This window comes from Corvus moneduloides, chromosome 9 (assembly GCF_009650955.1).
Source record: "Corvus moneduloides isolate bCorMon1 chromosome 9, bCorMon1.pri, whole genome shotgun sequence".
Classification (NCBI taxonomy): domain Eukaryota; kingdom Metazoa; phylum Chordata; class Aves; order Passeriformes; family Corvidae; genus Corvus; species Corvus moneduloides.
The window spans coordinates 22,873,624-22,889,320 of NC_045484.1; the positions used below are offsets into that span (position 1 = coordinate 22,873,624).

The 15,697-nt window shown below is 42.3% G+C and overlaps 1 protein-coding gene across 1 annotated transcript in view; it reads right to left on the reverse strand.

The window, feature by feature from the left end:
• The window catches only part of EIF2B3 (eukaryotic translation initiation factor 2B subunit gamma), a 98,745-nt gene that overhangs the window by 11,679 nt on the left and 71,369 nt on the right, over positions 1 to 15,697 (reverse strand). The window contains exons 8-9 of the mRNA XM_032117746.1: positions 13,675 to 13,752; positions 12,819 to 12,967 (exon numbers count right to left, since the gene is read on the reverse strand). Of these exons, the coding sequence (XP_031973637.1) occupies positions 12,819 to 12,967; positions 13,675 to 13,752 (227 nt within the window). The remainder of the gene's footprint in view (positions 1 to 12,818; positions 12,968 to 13,674; positions 13,753 to 15,697) is intronic.

Sequence of the window (15,697 nt, forward strand, 5' to 3'; positions counted from 1 at the left end):
ACAGAGAAAAAAATAGCTATGAATCAAATTATTTCTTTCCTTATTTTCACATGTGCAAAGGTAGATAGGAGTCACTGAAGGACAGAAAACATAGCTAAGATGTACCTAAAAATACTAACACACATTGAAACCAGCTGATTGGGAAGAAGATATGAGATCTATAACCCTGGAGAGATGCAGGTAATCTGCTCCCCCTAGATTACCCCAATAATAATCCTACTGTCAACCCTAGCATCTCATATCTGCTTCCCAGTATTTCTGCCAACATTATTTACAATAACTGTGAATATTGTCAGTCCAACAACTGATCTCTGTCAAAACTAGAAGTTTTTGGCTTCAGTGACTTTCTGCACAGTGAGTTGCACAGTTTAATGACCTGTAGCCATTCCCCACCTTGGTTACAAGCATCACCACTACTCTCTACATTAGTGAAGCACACCTTCTTGTGTGGCTTGTGGACGGAACTGTTAGCCTGGAGTCTGAACTAACAGAGGGGTTTTGGTATCAGGTCAAAGCCCTAGCCTCAGTTCTGTATTGAATGGAGCACTAGTCAGCTGAGGTCCTCAGAAGAGAGAAACATCGATCCTCACTCCAGACCACTGATTCCAAAATTAATTAATAGTATTTTCCTGCTTACACATCACTATTATTTAGTACAAAGAATTTATCATTAAATATATTACAATTCTGTTGCTTGTGTGAGTCAGAGCAGAAACCATCTGCCCCACAAAACCACCATTAATTCTGCAGGAGTAAAAGCAATAAAACTGGACCTCAGTTGCAGTGGTTCGCAGTTACGACCCCCCTTGAACAGACTGTCCCCTCTGAACAATTATTCTTTTAACTCACTTAAACTCCCCCTCTGCTGACCTATAAGGAGGCAATATGAGCAATTATTCTACAAGCAACCAGCTCAGGTTGCCTTGGCAGGGTTTTTACTAACATGTTAATAAGATAAAAAGCGGCAAAGATACACAGCAGACCCCTGCCTGTCTTTGCTCTCACACTGTCACAATCTGCTTCCTTTCCAATAGCCTCATGTGCCCGCACAGCAGCTCAGGCCATCATCCTGTGCAACAGCAGTTGCTGAGAGCAAGAGCAACTTGGCATTTATGCTGGGCTAGGGAAGGGATCAGTGGAAGTGGGACTGCCCACCGCTGCATGCTGACTTGGCTTTCAATAGGACTAGTGAAGGGAATGGGAGAAGTTGCTCATTTCCCACTGAAATGGCTCCCATCCAAAACGTGCACTCCAGAATACCTCCTCCTCCGTTGCTTTGAGCCAGTCAGATGAAAGCTTTCCACTGCAAACTTTTAGGTTCCCACCATCTATCACTTCTCCTGAGCATGAGAGCAGCTGTGAGTGCTCTACACCTCTCAGTATTACCCTCATGCAGGAGGATATTCCCCAAAAGAGAGGGGATTTAAGCTGTCGGTCTGGAGTTCAGGCTGGAAAATACTGCATGTGTGTTCAGAGCCTACTTGAGGATAGGCTTTCAACTCCCCGAGAAAGAATAGCATTGTAACCAAGAAACTGCTGATGACATTAACATCAAAGATAATGGGGGTTCCTGCCAAACCATTTTTTGGGAGGGACAGGCCAGGGAACCCAGATGAACTTGTCTGTGCCAGGTGCTTGCAAATCAACCCTTCCCTGGTGCCAGGGTAAAACAAAACCCAAGAACTCTACCACCCCAGGAGTTTCTTAAAACTTATAAACCCAACAACTGCAGAAGTTTTAAAGCCATACTCAACGCTCAGATTACCCCAATCACACAAACCAGCAGCAAATCCGGCTTTTATTGCTCAAGTGGAACAAAACTTCAAGAGATAAAACCACAATTTGTGGGTGTTCCCTTCACCCGCTGACAGATGTAACACAGCCATTTTGAAACCACTTGTAAATGCCTTTTTTCTAAAAAAAAAAAAAAAAAAAAAAGAAAAAAGAAAAAGAAAAAAAGCTATAAATCCTGCCAAGAGAAGTATTTTGTGTGTTTAATTTTTTACTATTTTTTCAAGATGAAGAGTAAGGAATACGTTTTTATTCTCTTACAGGGTAAATATCACATCTCAGGGCACTGCTGTAGTCTACTTGGCTAAACTGCCACCCAGTTCCTGCCTTCCACAACAATTAGGTGCTATTAGCCTCAAAGGTGCTCTGACAGCATCCAGCTTCATCAACTCTGCTGTGTGTGTGCATACACACACATTGATGTACTGCTTTATAATGCAAACCATATTTACTTTTTCCCCTGAAAATGTAGTTATTTTTTAAACTTTCAGCACGGTGAAAATGGATATCTCCTGACCTTAAAATCCAAAGAGCATGTTCAAACCCACAAGAGGAACTAATTTGGGGCATTTGATTTACGGCTGAAATTTCAATTTGAATTTGTTTTAAGTGTAATCACAAACTGAAAGTCTGGCAGCTGTGTGTTTTTCAGAAAATAAATAAAGATATTCAGTGTGCGTCTGCATTCTAGAGAGAGCATTTTACAAGCCCAGTCCTGTAGTGGGAACAGATGTAGCTAAAGCATTAATTTGTTCTACAGGTACAACGTGCAAATGGGAACATGTGAGAGAGAGTGTGCGCCTATGTCTGTGTGTCCGCTACGCGCCTGTATCTGAGAGACAGAGCCTGACTTTGGGGTGGGTTTTTTTGAAAGTGAGAGAACAAGAGCAAAAGGAGTAGTGGCCAAGGAGGCATGGGGGGATTACAAGGATTTAGGTCTTTAAACTGCAGACCACCTAACAAGATCACTCTGAAATGCCACTAATTTCAGTTAAGGCCACAGACCTCCCTTCCTCTGCCCTCCCTCTCTCCCCCATTGTAAACAACTAATCCCAGCAGAAAACAACAGAGAGCAAAATGTACACACATTCTGCAACATTCCAGGTCCTTCTTTATCTTTTATTTATTTTTCTAAAAGGTCAGCGTATGTATGGAGGGAGGGGGGAGGGGAAGAAAGCCAAAAAAACCTCAAGTCCATCTCTTGTGTGGGCTTGAAGGAAGCTGGGAGAAAGCAAAGTCCAAGAGCACACAATATGGAGCTTTTATAGCACAGCAATTCCTGGACTCAGCTTACTTTCCCCTCCCTTTATTTGTGGCAAAGTCACATAGCTTTAAACCAAAGGACAGGGTGGTCGATTACATCTGAAAGAAATGTAAAGAATTGGGAAAGAATTCCATCTCCTGTCGAAATTATAAATAAGGAAGTATTAATCCCAGAGACAGGCTGATTTATGCAGCCCTGGAACTGCTGACTTTCAGCCCAAGTATCGGTCTATAAATCAAACTCTTAAATCAAGTGTGTCAATCGCTGCAGCACTGTGATACTCAGGCAAAGCAAGGCACCTACCACTGAAAGCAGGAAGATTGCCAGGGGACTGAGGTGCCGTACCCTTCTTAATTTTCTAAAGTGTAAATCTGAGATCAAACATCCTTTGGGGGAACGGGAAATCAAAATACGCAGTGCTCAGCACACCGGGAGCAGGCAGCAGGAGTCCAAGACACAACCCCCTAATTACAGGCTACCCACTGATTATTTAGGACTCTGTGATTAAAGTGATGAACGCTCCTGGGAGAAAGGGGCTTAAGTAACTGAGGTCAAGACCTCAACTGCAGCTCTCGCCCTAGTGTGCAAGCTTAGGAAGGTATGAATGTCACAGGTTTGCCTTACAGCAAATCTCCTGAAATGCCAATAGAAGTTATCCAGGCCTGGTACTTTAATCCAATTGTGCCAAAACCCCGACATAATCTCTGTTGGGCAGCAAAGCAAATGAGGTGTCTATAATGCAACGCTTAAAACTGTAGACTCACAAGAAATAAAGCCTGGAGCACAAAGTTGGGACAGCCTGTTGGTACTGCTCTGCCGTGCCAAGAAGTCGGGTCGCCTGCTCCTCCAGAAGAGCTACGAAACAGAGAGACTGACGCACAAGTTAAAAGCAAAGGGTGACATGCCTCGGCAGCTACTTTGCTGACTGAGGGTAACAGATGTGGATTCCTCTGGGAGCAACACCTCCTTCTGCCCTGACCAAGAAGATAACAGCCACCACAGGCACCTTAACAACACTAAGAGGTGGCAAGGAGTCAGGGAGAGTTCTAAAACTATGAGCAACCCTCAAGGAATCCCCTGCTAGCTAGTGAGCTGGTGGCTGGGACTCATGATCACAGGGTGAGGCACAAAGACCATGAAAAAACAGGAGAAAGGCAAAACCACTACTAGGGAACGTGGGAACCTAAAATGTTGCCTTCATCAACATGCTTTACACACCAATAACATTCTTACACCAAGATGCTTTCACACACCAACAGAACAACTCCAGGCACTGTGAATCTCACGTTATACACTCAAGTAAATACCGAAGACTACAATAGATGCCAGCAGTACATGCTATAAATTTATAGATACATTTCAAGCAAGCATTCGTAAGTGAATTTGGGCTTTGATCTCCTGTTTTTCCCCTTGGGGTAACAAAATCATTCTACCAACCTCTCTAAATTCTTCGCCCGTCTCTGAGGGTGTTTTCACTAAGGAACTTGTTTCATGTCTCTTTACTAGCCAAGCTCATCACTGTGGTATGGCTCCTTTACACTTCTTCCCCACACCCTAAACATTTTGCATTACATATTGCATATACTTGCCAGCACTCGTATTTTCCAGTGAAAGTTCAACTGACCTTAAAGGATTGCCTCAAACCTACCTTAATGTGTTTTATTCAGTGAAACTTAGGGTGCGGGGGGAGGTCGCCAGGAAGGTCATGCCGCACCTCTGAAACTTCAGTTACATCCAGCTGATCTTGCAACAAACAAATTGGTGGCCTTTTATGTAGCCGCAAGCTCGGGGTTGCACACTTCAGCAAAAGTATGCTGCAAGGAGTTTACACCAGGAAACCCCACACACAGGAAAGCTGACCTCCCTCTGGATTCTCTTTTGCAGAGTGGGAGGGCCAGGTCCCACATGATTTTACAAATACTCCACTGATGGCCAGGAAAAGCTACTCGTGTCTATGTGAAGGAAACAAAACAGGAAAATTATATGTTCACTACCACCTCTGGGTTTGCTTCACTTTCCCACCAGCTCCCACAGTCAGACTGAGCGAGGTAACAGACACAGTAAAAGGACACTTTCTCTGGGGTTTTTGAAGCACAGTTCTGGGTTGAGAGCTGTGGTCCTTCATAAGACATTATTGGTTAAGTCAGTTTCCATATCATGGGAGCTAGGTTGACATGGAAAAGGCTTTTGTAAATGTTACCCTCACAAACTGAACCTGGCTTCTTAGATCCAAGCTGAACTTGTTAAACTCTTGTCTCCCTAGGAACTTAAGAGGCGCAATGTAGTAATTTCTTCCGTTTCCATACCCAGATGGGGGAAGATTTTAAAGAGCATCAGAGACATTCACACCCAGATTCCCACCAAAATCAACAGCAATCAGCTGCTTGTGAAAAATCTCCATACTCTTCGATTAGACCCATGTGGTTAGCAGGAGGCAGAAGCTTATTTATAGCTCTGAAGTCAGACATAACCCTGTCCACCTGAAGAAGCAGATCAGCAGAATGAGAGGAGATATTTTAAAATGCCACTTTTCAGAGCTCATCTGTGCTTTAAGTTCAACATTTGATGTACAAGATGTTTGGAAAACTGAGATGAGCTCCCTGCACTATCAGGGAAACATCTGCATCTGAGATTAAAGAACAGGTGATTTATTTAAGACAGATTGATGTACCAGGAAGCTAGCCAGAAGAAAAATTTTTTTGAGGAGCTGTTAGTAATAATGTTTCAGACACTCACAAGATAACAGGTATTATATGAGAAACTTCCTCAATACATTAGATACAGTAGAATTTGACTTCAGTTGTAAGTAATTGAAAACCAGTTCTGCAAGTAGCTCCACCATTTCCTACTTACTAGTTTCCTACTTTGCACTTTCCTCCTCAATTTATCTTCCTGAAAGCAAACTCTGCTGGCCAGAGGTTATCTCTATTCAGTATCTTACATAGCATGTGCAGTGAATTAAATAGTAGAATGAAAATTTTGGTTCCTGACCAAAAATGTTCACAGTTTAAAACCAAGAGGTGTGACAGAAAGGACAGAATTGCTACATACTCAAGAGAAATCAAGACCCCTTTTTACAGGGGCAAGGACTATGGTACACAGGTTCCTTCACGGATTTAATTTTTATCCATATCCATTATATACTTTATCCATATATTTAAGCCGAGCATGTGTTTTTTCTGAATGAAGTTCTCACTTTTCATGTGCTTTCTGTGATATCTATTCTAAACTCATTCTTCTTTCTAGGGAGGCAGGGAGCCAACTGGTGGCATGAGACAAAGTGCCCAGGAGACAACAGCCATCTTAAAAAACAGTTCAAGATACAAAATGTTTGAGAATTTTAGCATAAGTAGATCTTTATTTTCAGCTTTGCAAGCTATGGTGCTGGAAACAACTTCGCCTCCTCATTCCTTTTCATGAGGTTATGTACTGTAAAATATGTTGCCTTGGCAATAGGATCATTCCTTTGTACTGCCATTGTCCAAGGGGAAAAACACTACTTATGCACTGAACCCCTATAAAGACTCAATTCCACCCTGGTTTTAATTAGAACTTTCTTCAAGCCACTGACTGCTTCTACATCAGGTGCTGATTTGGCACTATTGAGGAAACAACCAATAAACTTCACAATCAATCTGCAGTTAGTAGTCAATCCAGCTCGCCTTGCTTGTTGTTTTCCTCCTTTGTACATTTTCTCATAGAAAGTAGCAATAAATTGAAGCCATGTGGTAAACTAGAGTAGCCTTAACCAGTCACACGTGGTCTCTCTCCAGTCCCCTCACAGAGCAGCACCACAGCATCTGTCCATCTACTTTCACATAGGTAGCCCAAACACCTTTAACAAAATCCAGTGCATAACTGACTGTCTTCACACGACTGAAGAAGGACGATGCTAGTTTTGGCTGACAAAACATTTTTGGTGCCAGTTCTTTCTCCACATATCTGGGTACTTTAGTCCTTCATACTAATTTTTAATCTAGCCTATTCTTTCTGCCCAGGGAGTCAGAACTCCCCAAGGTTTACCACATCTTCCGGTGGGACTCTTCTAACTTTCCCTCTGTTCCCAACATTCACATCACCTCCCTGCAGTTTGTAACTCGAAGCCTTTGGTGTCACCTCCCTTGCATTCCAAGTTTCCCGATGCTGCAACACTCTGCAATTTGCTGCCATCATGTGCAGACTGACCCAAAACGTATCTGCCTGTCTTTTTAACCCCTTCCCTTTCCAAAAGATGACCTTATCAGAGTGCCACAAGGGGAACTTCAGCAGTTCTTCTGGGTAGTATGTTTGTCTGTGGTTCCAACAACATGCTGTAAACTTTACAAAGATATGAGGTTATTATTCAATGATTTCTGCCCCTGCACAAACTCAGTAACTTCAGTCACACCTGCAATCCCAGACTTACAGTTCCTGAATCAACTGCCCACTGTATCAGGCTATCTGGCAACTGTCTGCTGCAAACTCCTTTCTGGAAGGAACTCTCTCCTTTTCCCACTGCTAATCCCAGTTTGGGATACAGTTTTTCTGATAAAATTATAGGTGAGACAGGTTCAGCTTCCTTGGTTGCTCTGTGAAGATCTGGTACTTTCTTGCTGCGGAGGTGAAATCTAGATGGAAATTTTGGGCTGTTTGCCCTCTCTGATAATCACAGCAGCCTATTTATGATTTCCATAAAAACCTCATTTGAAGCAGAATGCTTTCTTGTATTTCCACGAAAAAAGAAAAGCAGCAAAATACTTCATTTCAGACTAAACCTACCACAGAGTCCTTATGGTACTGACTACCACCACGTCAACAAGACCTTTCCAAAGCATGGCTTATGGTGGACTCAGTATTTATCTGAGCTTTTCATGCTTGCCTTCTCTACTAACCTCTAAGTAGTCCAAAGACCAGATTTTTTTCCCTACTAAACAGTCCCTTCCCCTGAATTTTTCCTAGGGAAATATTCATTTTCCACGACCAAGGAAAAAGGATATAATGTGCACATAACAAAATGGCCAGGCTCCTTCCTGTAAGTGTATACACTGGGATGGTTTTACTAACAAACAAGAGATTTCGAAATATTTATCTGCAGGGATGGAATAAAGGATTCAACATGTTTTTCCTGTTAATATTATTTGTAATGCTCAGAGCGCTTCAGCACAAGGTCCTGTATGACCAAAGCAATTAGATGCTCCTGCTGCCAGAAGCTAGCAAACTAAGTAAAACAACAAGACTGGTAAAAATAAAGACAGTGTTTGATAAAAACCAACAAACCAACCAGTGACTGCAAAAACAAAAGCCAGAACAGGAACCTGAAACCAAATTAATCCATCCATATCTAGGTCTCATTTCAAAACAGCTGAGTGTGCCTAAGTCTACCAAATGAAACAACACTATAAAACCATAAAGTAATTTGGGTTGGAAGGGACCTTTAAAGGCTATGTAGTCCATGCCCCCTTAAATGAGCAGGGACATCTTTAGCTACACCAGGTTGATCAGCATCCCTGCCAGCTTGGGCTTCAACACTTCCAGGGATGAGGCAGTCCCAACTTCTCTGGTCAACTTGTGCCAATGCCTCAAAACCCTCACAGCAAACAATTTCTTCCTTATATCTAATCTAAGTCTACCTTCTTTTAGTTTAAAGCCGTTAGCCCTTGTCCTGTTGCAGCAGGCTGGGATAACAAGTTTGTAACCATCAATCTTATAAATCCCCTTCAAGTTCTGAGAGGCCACAATGAGGTGTCCCTGGAGCCTTCTCTTCTGACCAGCCCCAACTCTTTCAGTCTTCACAGAAGAAGTGCTCCAGCCCTCTGATATGTCCCCGTATTATGGTCCATAAAGCTGAGAGGTGTGGGAAGAGAGACTCTGACAGTGAAGAATGAGGCAAAAAAAGTGGTTGAGCACCTCAGCCTTCTCCTTATCTGTTGTGACCAGTTTGCCAGCCCTGCTTATCAGGGCGTTAAATCTACCAAGCATTACTTTTCACTTGCAAATGGCACAATCCCCTTAGGCAAGGGGCTTCAGTCAGTCTGTGGGTGTTACAGGCTGCCCCTTTGCAAGAGAGCTATAAATGAGGGGACTCCTGCACCAAAGATGCAGCAATCCAGAGACCCTGTTGTGCTGCTCCACCCCTGATGCAAACAGAACAAAGAGAAGGGGAAGTCCCAAGCCACTACAGAGACTAAGGACACACACAGCTACTGCAGGAACATCCAGATAGACAAAGTTTTCAAGAGACCTATGATTTTAGCTCAATTAGTAGTTTTTCTCCAACTATGTAACTCAGTGCGGTCATTTGTCACTGAGCTCTGGGGAGCCGTCCAGAGGGAAAAAGAACCATTCTGCCACTGCAGCCTGTCCCCTGGGCAGTCAGCATCTCTCAGCACTTGTGCTGTTGTATAAATTACATCCCTCCCAGCTTGGTCAAGTATGTCCATCATTCAGCACATATGTAATCTTTGCTATTTTATTGTCTCATTGATGGAAGAATTAGCTGCACAGTGGGAAACACATTAAGAAAGGACTACCAATTATTTTGCCCTGTTACTAACTTCTTTAATCCCCTATAATCTCTTCTGAGGGGGGATTCATATCTACTCAAATCACTTCACAGGAGACATATATAATGTAACAGAAGCCCTACACACCAGGACAAACAAAAATCCCAGCTTCTGGTACTCCAGAGTATCAAATGCACCAGCCATTCCTGGAGGACAGATCCTAATTTGCAAACAGCATGCAATGGACTGTCCAAACTAAGCCCAGTTCCTTGATCCATTCAGTTGGGAAAGTTATTGTCACCTAGGCCATGACTTCTGTTTCTCCAATAATGAGGCAACCACTGCCTAACAAGAGATACCTGGTTTTGTTCTAAGCACCTTGTGGTGTTCCCACCTGTACAGCAAGAATTTATCCACTTCAGAAGCTGGTACTAAATGTGGTGAGCCCATTCAAAACCTTTTTTTCTGGTTTGGAGTTATAATTTGTGGATCTTGAGACTGCAGGAATTACGGCACAGGATCCTCAAATCACATTATAGGAAAACTACCAAGAGATGAACATTTTTCGTTTGGTTTTTGGTGCATTTTGTTTGTTTTTTATTATGCATTGTTGTTCGTTTTGTTTTGCTTTTTCTATATTGACATAGTGAACTGAAGCTGCTGATCACTTTTGCAGCTGAGATGGGGAAAAAAAAAGAAAGTAAGATTCAACCCAGAGAAGCTAGACATGATGGAAGAAGCAAGGGGAATACCAAGGCAGTGCCATGTAACTCTTGATAAATGAACTTAGAAAGAAGAGCAATTTTTGCATTTGGTTGTTCCCAGTATCCCAACTTTCAGAAAAGATTTACCTGATCTTTCTTTCTTCTCTGAGTTATCTAAACACCTTTGTCTTTTGCATAATAAATGTCCTCTAAAGCCTACTGCTTCAAGTTGGTGTTACTGCAATGAACACTCCTGGGAATGGCCTTCCTTCAGTTACCACTCATGTTTGACTTGGGCATTATTATAGTACACTATTAGTCTGGTTGAGCTGCTTGAGTCAGCATTAAAATGTATATTCTTTAAATGACACAGTTTTTATCCACTTCTCAATGCAATTTCAGAAGTTTCTAATATACAATACCTTAGATGGTAAAACTGGCTTACTTGTAGGACATCTGCTGTGCAATAAAAAAAATGAATTAGATCTGTCAAGGCACTTTATTACGCTCATTTTGACTCATATCAGCCAACACATACTGACTTTCTAATTAAAGATGAAGACATTTTCTGAAGTTGGTGATTAGATAAAGCCTGAGCTGTTTTAGAGACACTTGGGGGAAGAGGTGTTTATAAGGAGTTGTCCACTGTGGGCAGTTTAAAGCAAAACCACATATAATTTATCCACCTGTTGCAAATGGATCCATCAACATGAGTAAGAATAATTAGCATTTTAAAAAAATTCCATCAGATTTAACCAAAGTAATGAAAGAGAGTCAAAATACATAAAAAAATACACAGAAATCCTTCACTACAAGCAAGGCTTCTTTCAACAAAACTCAGCAGCTAGAATATTTCTGTTTCTCACTACCTGTGTATGCATGACTTCATACCCCTCTAATCTTAAGACTTACTATGATGCATTAAGAAATACTTTATCAGCTCTGTATCTGTGCAGATCTACACCATATTAATTACAGTATGCTTTGCAATAAAGATCCAGGGTCTATAGTCTTAATTCCAGTTGGAGAGAAATAATTACAAATTCAACTCCAGTGCATCAGTGTGCAGTAACCATAGAGCAGGTAAAAGGGGGTAAAGGGGGTAAACCCCTAGGACTGTGAGGTTTTTCACTCTTTGGTGGCTATATTGTTTTCACCAAGAGTGACTAGGGATCACATTGTTTTCTAGAATTCCCAAAAACATTACCCCAAAAGTCAGTTTATCCCTCTTAAAAATAACATATCACCAACTTTACGATGCTTGTGGAATTTTGTGAAATGCTTAACATAACAGCTCTGGGCTCGATTTAGGATTTAGAATACTACTAAATGCCAATGCAGACAAACACAAGATGATTTGGGACTCTTCATAAAAACAGTGCTATTTATACACTTAGCTGCCTCTGTGATTTAATGGTAGAGCTGCTGACCTCATATGTAAAACAATACCATTATGATTGTGGCATCAATTCATTAATCAAAATGACAGAGGGTCTCAGGATCAAATGAGAGAGGTTCCTCTACTTTTTATGACAGCAGTGCTTGTGATACAGCCATACTGGATCCATCTGTGATCGAACTGGAAACCAGCTATTTTCTATACTCAATGGAATTCTGATTTATGATGTGCTTGAAATTACTGTGGATTTCTATTAAAGACAAACACTTTGTGGTAAGGTACCATACTTACCTGTAATTTAGTTATGTAACAGTAGTATCCTCCATAGACCCCACATCCTCTGGGGTTTTACGTTTTTCAGATATGCAACTTTCAGAGCCAACTTGGCATTTTTTAAGAGTTTGGCCTTTTTCCTGAGGCCCTAAGCAAACCTCAAGCCATGAAGCAGCAGAGAATTTATACAGGTCTGCACAGACTCAATCAGCAGTTTCCTTTCCACTGACATCCACAGGAAGCCAGCATGTATGGAAAGATGGGGGCATGCAGACATCAACAATTACAGACAGGCCACTTTTCCCACATTTGGAAATGTACAGCTCAAGGCTAACTATTTAGTCAGTGTCTTTAGTGCATGAGAAACCTCTAGGAGCTGGCAGATTTTCTCTTTGAAAAATTTATTCATTTATTCTATTACTCAGCATAGGCAATGGTAAAGTAAAGGCTGCAGGATGACAAAAAAGGGCCAAAGAAAATGACATTTTAGGTGAAGCTGTAATGTTCAAATGTGAGAAGAACATTTCTAGCTGGCAAGTGTACCGCTTTAAAATGTGCTTTGTGCCTCAAATATTTTAGGCATACTCACTGATCCAGCCACTAAAATAAAGCTTGGAAGAATGACACGCAAGCTCATACAGATTCATACATCGACTTAACTTACTTACACATTCTGAAGAGGACAGGATCTACTGTAAAAAGAAGAAATTTATGTTCCAAGACTGCAGCCCTCTTGTTAGGTTATTTCACTTGTGCACTTCCGGACTGCTTATAGAGACTTATTTGCGATTTGGTCTTTAGAAACACAGCCTCTGGCATCCCCTCTTCTGGCTCAGGATTCTTTACAGGACAAAAATTACTGACTCAGGATCTATCTAGAACTAAGATACAAAAAGGTAACCTACCCTTCCTCAATTGTAACAGAATTCATGATGATACAGTTTGTTATCTTAACTTTGTCTTTTATGGTACACATGTTGCCGATGATGGAGTGTTTGATGGATGTCTTCTCTCCAATTTGTGTGGATGACCCAATCATACTGTCTGATCCAACCTAGGGAAGAAAAGAACAGAAACTAGCAAAAGTACATGGAGTTCTCCAACATGTGCTCTCCATACACCTCTTCCAAAGTGTGTCTCAAGCACTTATCAATAAGGTTTACCCTGCTCTACCCTGAGGGATCCTTGGCAGAGGAAAGACCTGGAAATTTGGGGCCCACCCCATAAGCAGATAGTTAGACAGTCTTCCCAAGGTCCATTAGCTTGGTAAAACTCCATTAGTGGATCTGGCTCTGTAGGCTTCATGCAGAAAGGTAAGCAAGGTAGGCACAGGCCTGCTGGTACTCACTGGTTTCACTCAGGTTTGCCCAGTGAGACCTGTCAAAGGGAGGGCTTGAAGCTGGTATTGAACCAAAATGTGCTAGCAAGAAGCAAAGCTTCTGATGCTTTCTGGGTTTCGTGTCCTTTGGGAGGCAAACTGCTCAACTACCAAGAACCGCCATTATGGAACAAGAGACTGCAGTGTCTGACTTGGGACTATGATAGACTTTTACCAAACACTATAGAAGAGAGACACTGAAAGGCAGGAACCCGTGGGTGAGCCTACAGAAGACTCTGAGCTGTATCACCTACATTCCATCATTCCACACTTCAGAACTTGGCTTCACTTCCAACAATGGGACTGAATTTTAGCAAGCAATTCTTGAAACAAAGTGTTTGCAGACTACTGAAAGAGCAGAGATGGGAAAAGGGAACACTTACCATGCCTCTATCAGTGATCTGTGCAGACCCATGAACCAGTGGCTCTTCCAGACCCAGATTAAGCAATAACTTGGGAACCTGAATGAAAAACCCACATAACAAATTAACATGATAGTGCTGTATCCACACGTTACATAAGCAGCTCAAAGATGGCTTTGGTTTCCATTGCACTGCTGCATTTGCCATAAACATTTTAACTTATGGGAAATGGGTTACTGCATTTCAAATGTCCACCAGCTATGTGTGATTTATCATCTTTCACTTTTGTAAAGGAGACAGGTACAGTGCTACCACAGTGCACTGCATCAATTCAGCTTCCCACCTGTGGAGAAGCAGTGGATCAGCAGCAGCAAGCAGGCTGGCTCCAGCTGAACACAGTGACATCCTGTATGTTACCACAATGTCCAGCATCTGCCATTTCAAATGCAGCTCAGCGTGTTTTACGCTGTCTAGTAAAGCAAGGGAGGGAAGCAAGTAATACCAAATATAAACCAGTAAACTGCATAAAAAGATGACTGTGTCCAGCCCACTCCACTAGGTAGTATTCTGAGGCATGGGCAACAAAACTGTATTTCAGATGTTTAAGTAGAAACTAAAGTTGATCAAGTGGCTATTCCAGATGGTAGAAAGCTGCACAAGAAAAGGCTCCTGACAGGGAGAAGGCAGGTGTTGGATAAGCAGACAGAGCAGTGGTGGTAATAGAGAGAGACACAGGCCATGAAATAGCCAAGAACAAATCCACAGAGAGCAATTCTGAACTGGCTCCTGAAAGGAAAGGGAGCCAGCATTGTAGGAGGATGGGATATCACTCCATCATTCCTCCTTTTGTGGGTGAAAGAGCAGCCTGAGGCATCCTGCATCTCCTGGAGTCAGGCTGAGGCCAAGGTCACACCACAGAAGAGGTGATGACAGCACGGATGGGGATGGCAGGGGAGGTGGGAGCCTTGCAACACTGCACAGACACGGTGCTGCGCAGTTACTGGCAGGGATGATGCAATGTATGATGTCTCTTGATAGGACAGAGATGGCTTTCAAAGGAACATAGGAGATGCAGATATATGAGGGCTAAGAGGTCTGTATCACAGCAAACTGTATGGCTGAATGAGAGGCAGTATGTGCTGGGGCTGGTGTGGAGCTCTGCACATACTGCTTGGCCAGCCAGGACGCGGACACTGACTATCCATCTGGGAGGTCAACTGGAGTCACAGCACCGTGATGGTACAACTGAGTTTGCCTCAAAGGAGGAAGCAGCACTCATTAAGTCTCCCTTTTCTCTACCCAAGCATCTATTTTTACAAAACTCTTAGAAAAGTTAATCTCTGAGATCTCTATTGCTGTTAAACTTGGCTGAATGTTGCCAGCAATTTCCAAAGCTGCTATTAAGGAACTGCTATACAGTACAACTGTGTAAAATGACTTCCTTAGAAAGCTGGGATAACAAGAGCTGATGGCTAAGGAGTGAACCTCAAAAAGCAAATCCTACAGATCTGAAGAAGTTGGAATCAGAGGAGCTCACATTTCTGAGCTATCATTTCAATTTGCCCATTGTCACCAGTAGACATTTTCACATCTGTAGCTCTTTACATCTTGAAGTTGGCCCTTCCTGCTAGAATTGTTTATTTTTTAAAAAGCAAGAGTAGATTAGATCCTTCAGTCCAAGGTGCAGGCACTACAGAAAACTACCAGTTTACCAGAACACCACAAACTAGGTGAATCCACCCGGATGATGCTGGCAGGGTGAAGGGATGCTGTCCTGACACGTCACCTGACACATGGATCCAAGAGAGGAACACACACCAAAGCATACCTACAGCATAGGTTGGAAAGATTCCTACTATCCAGTGTTGATCTGCAGGACAGGAAAGAAGTGAAAAAAGACTCTTGCCCTCCTCAGTGGAAAGGTGGTATAGTGAAATAAATAAAGGATTTTACTGGCCAGAGCAAAGCCCTCATTAGAATCAGTCAGTGTTAGTGCAGCCTGAGGGGTAACCCATGAAAGCTACAAGCTCAAGCATTTTGCTCT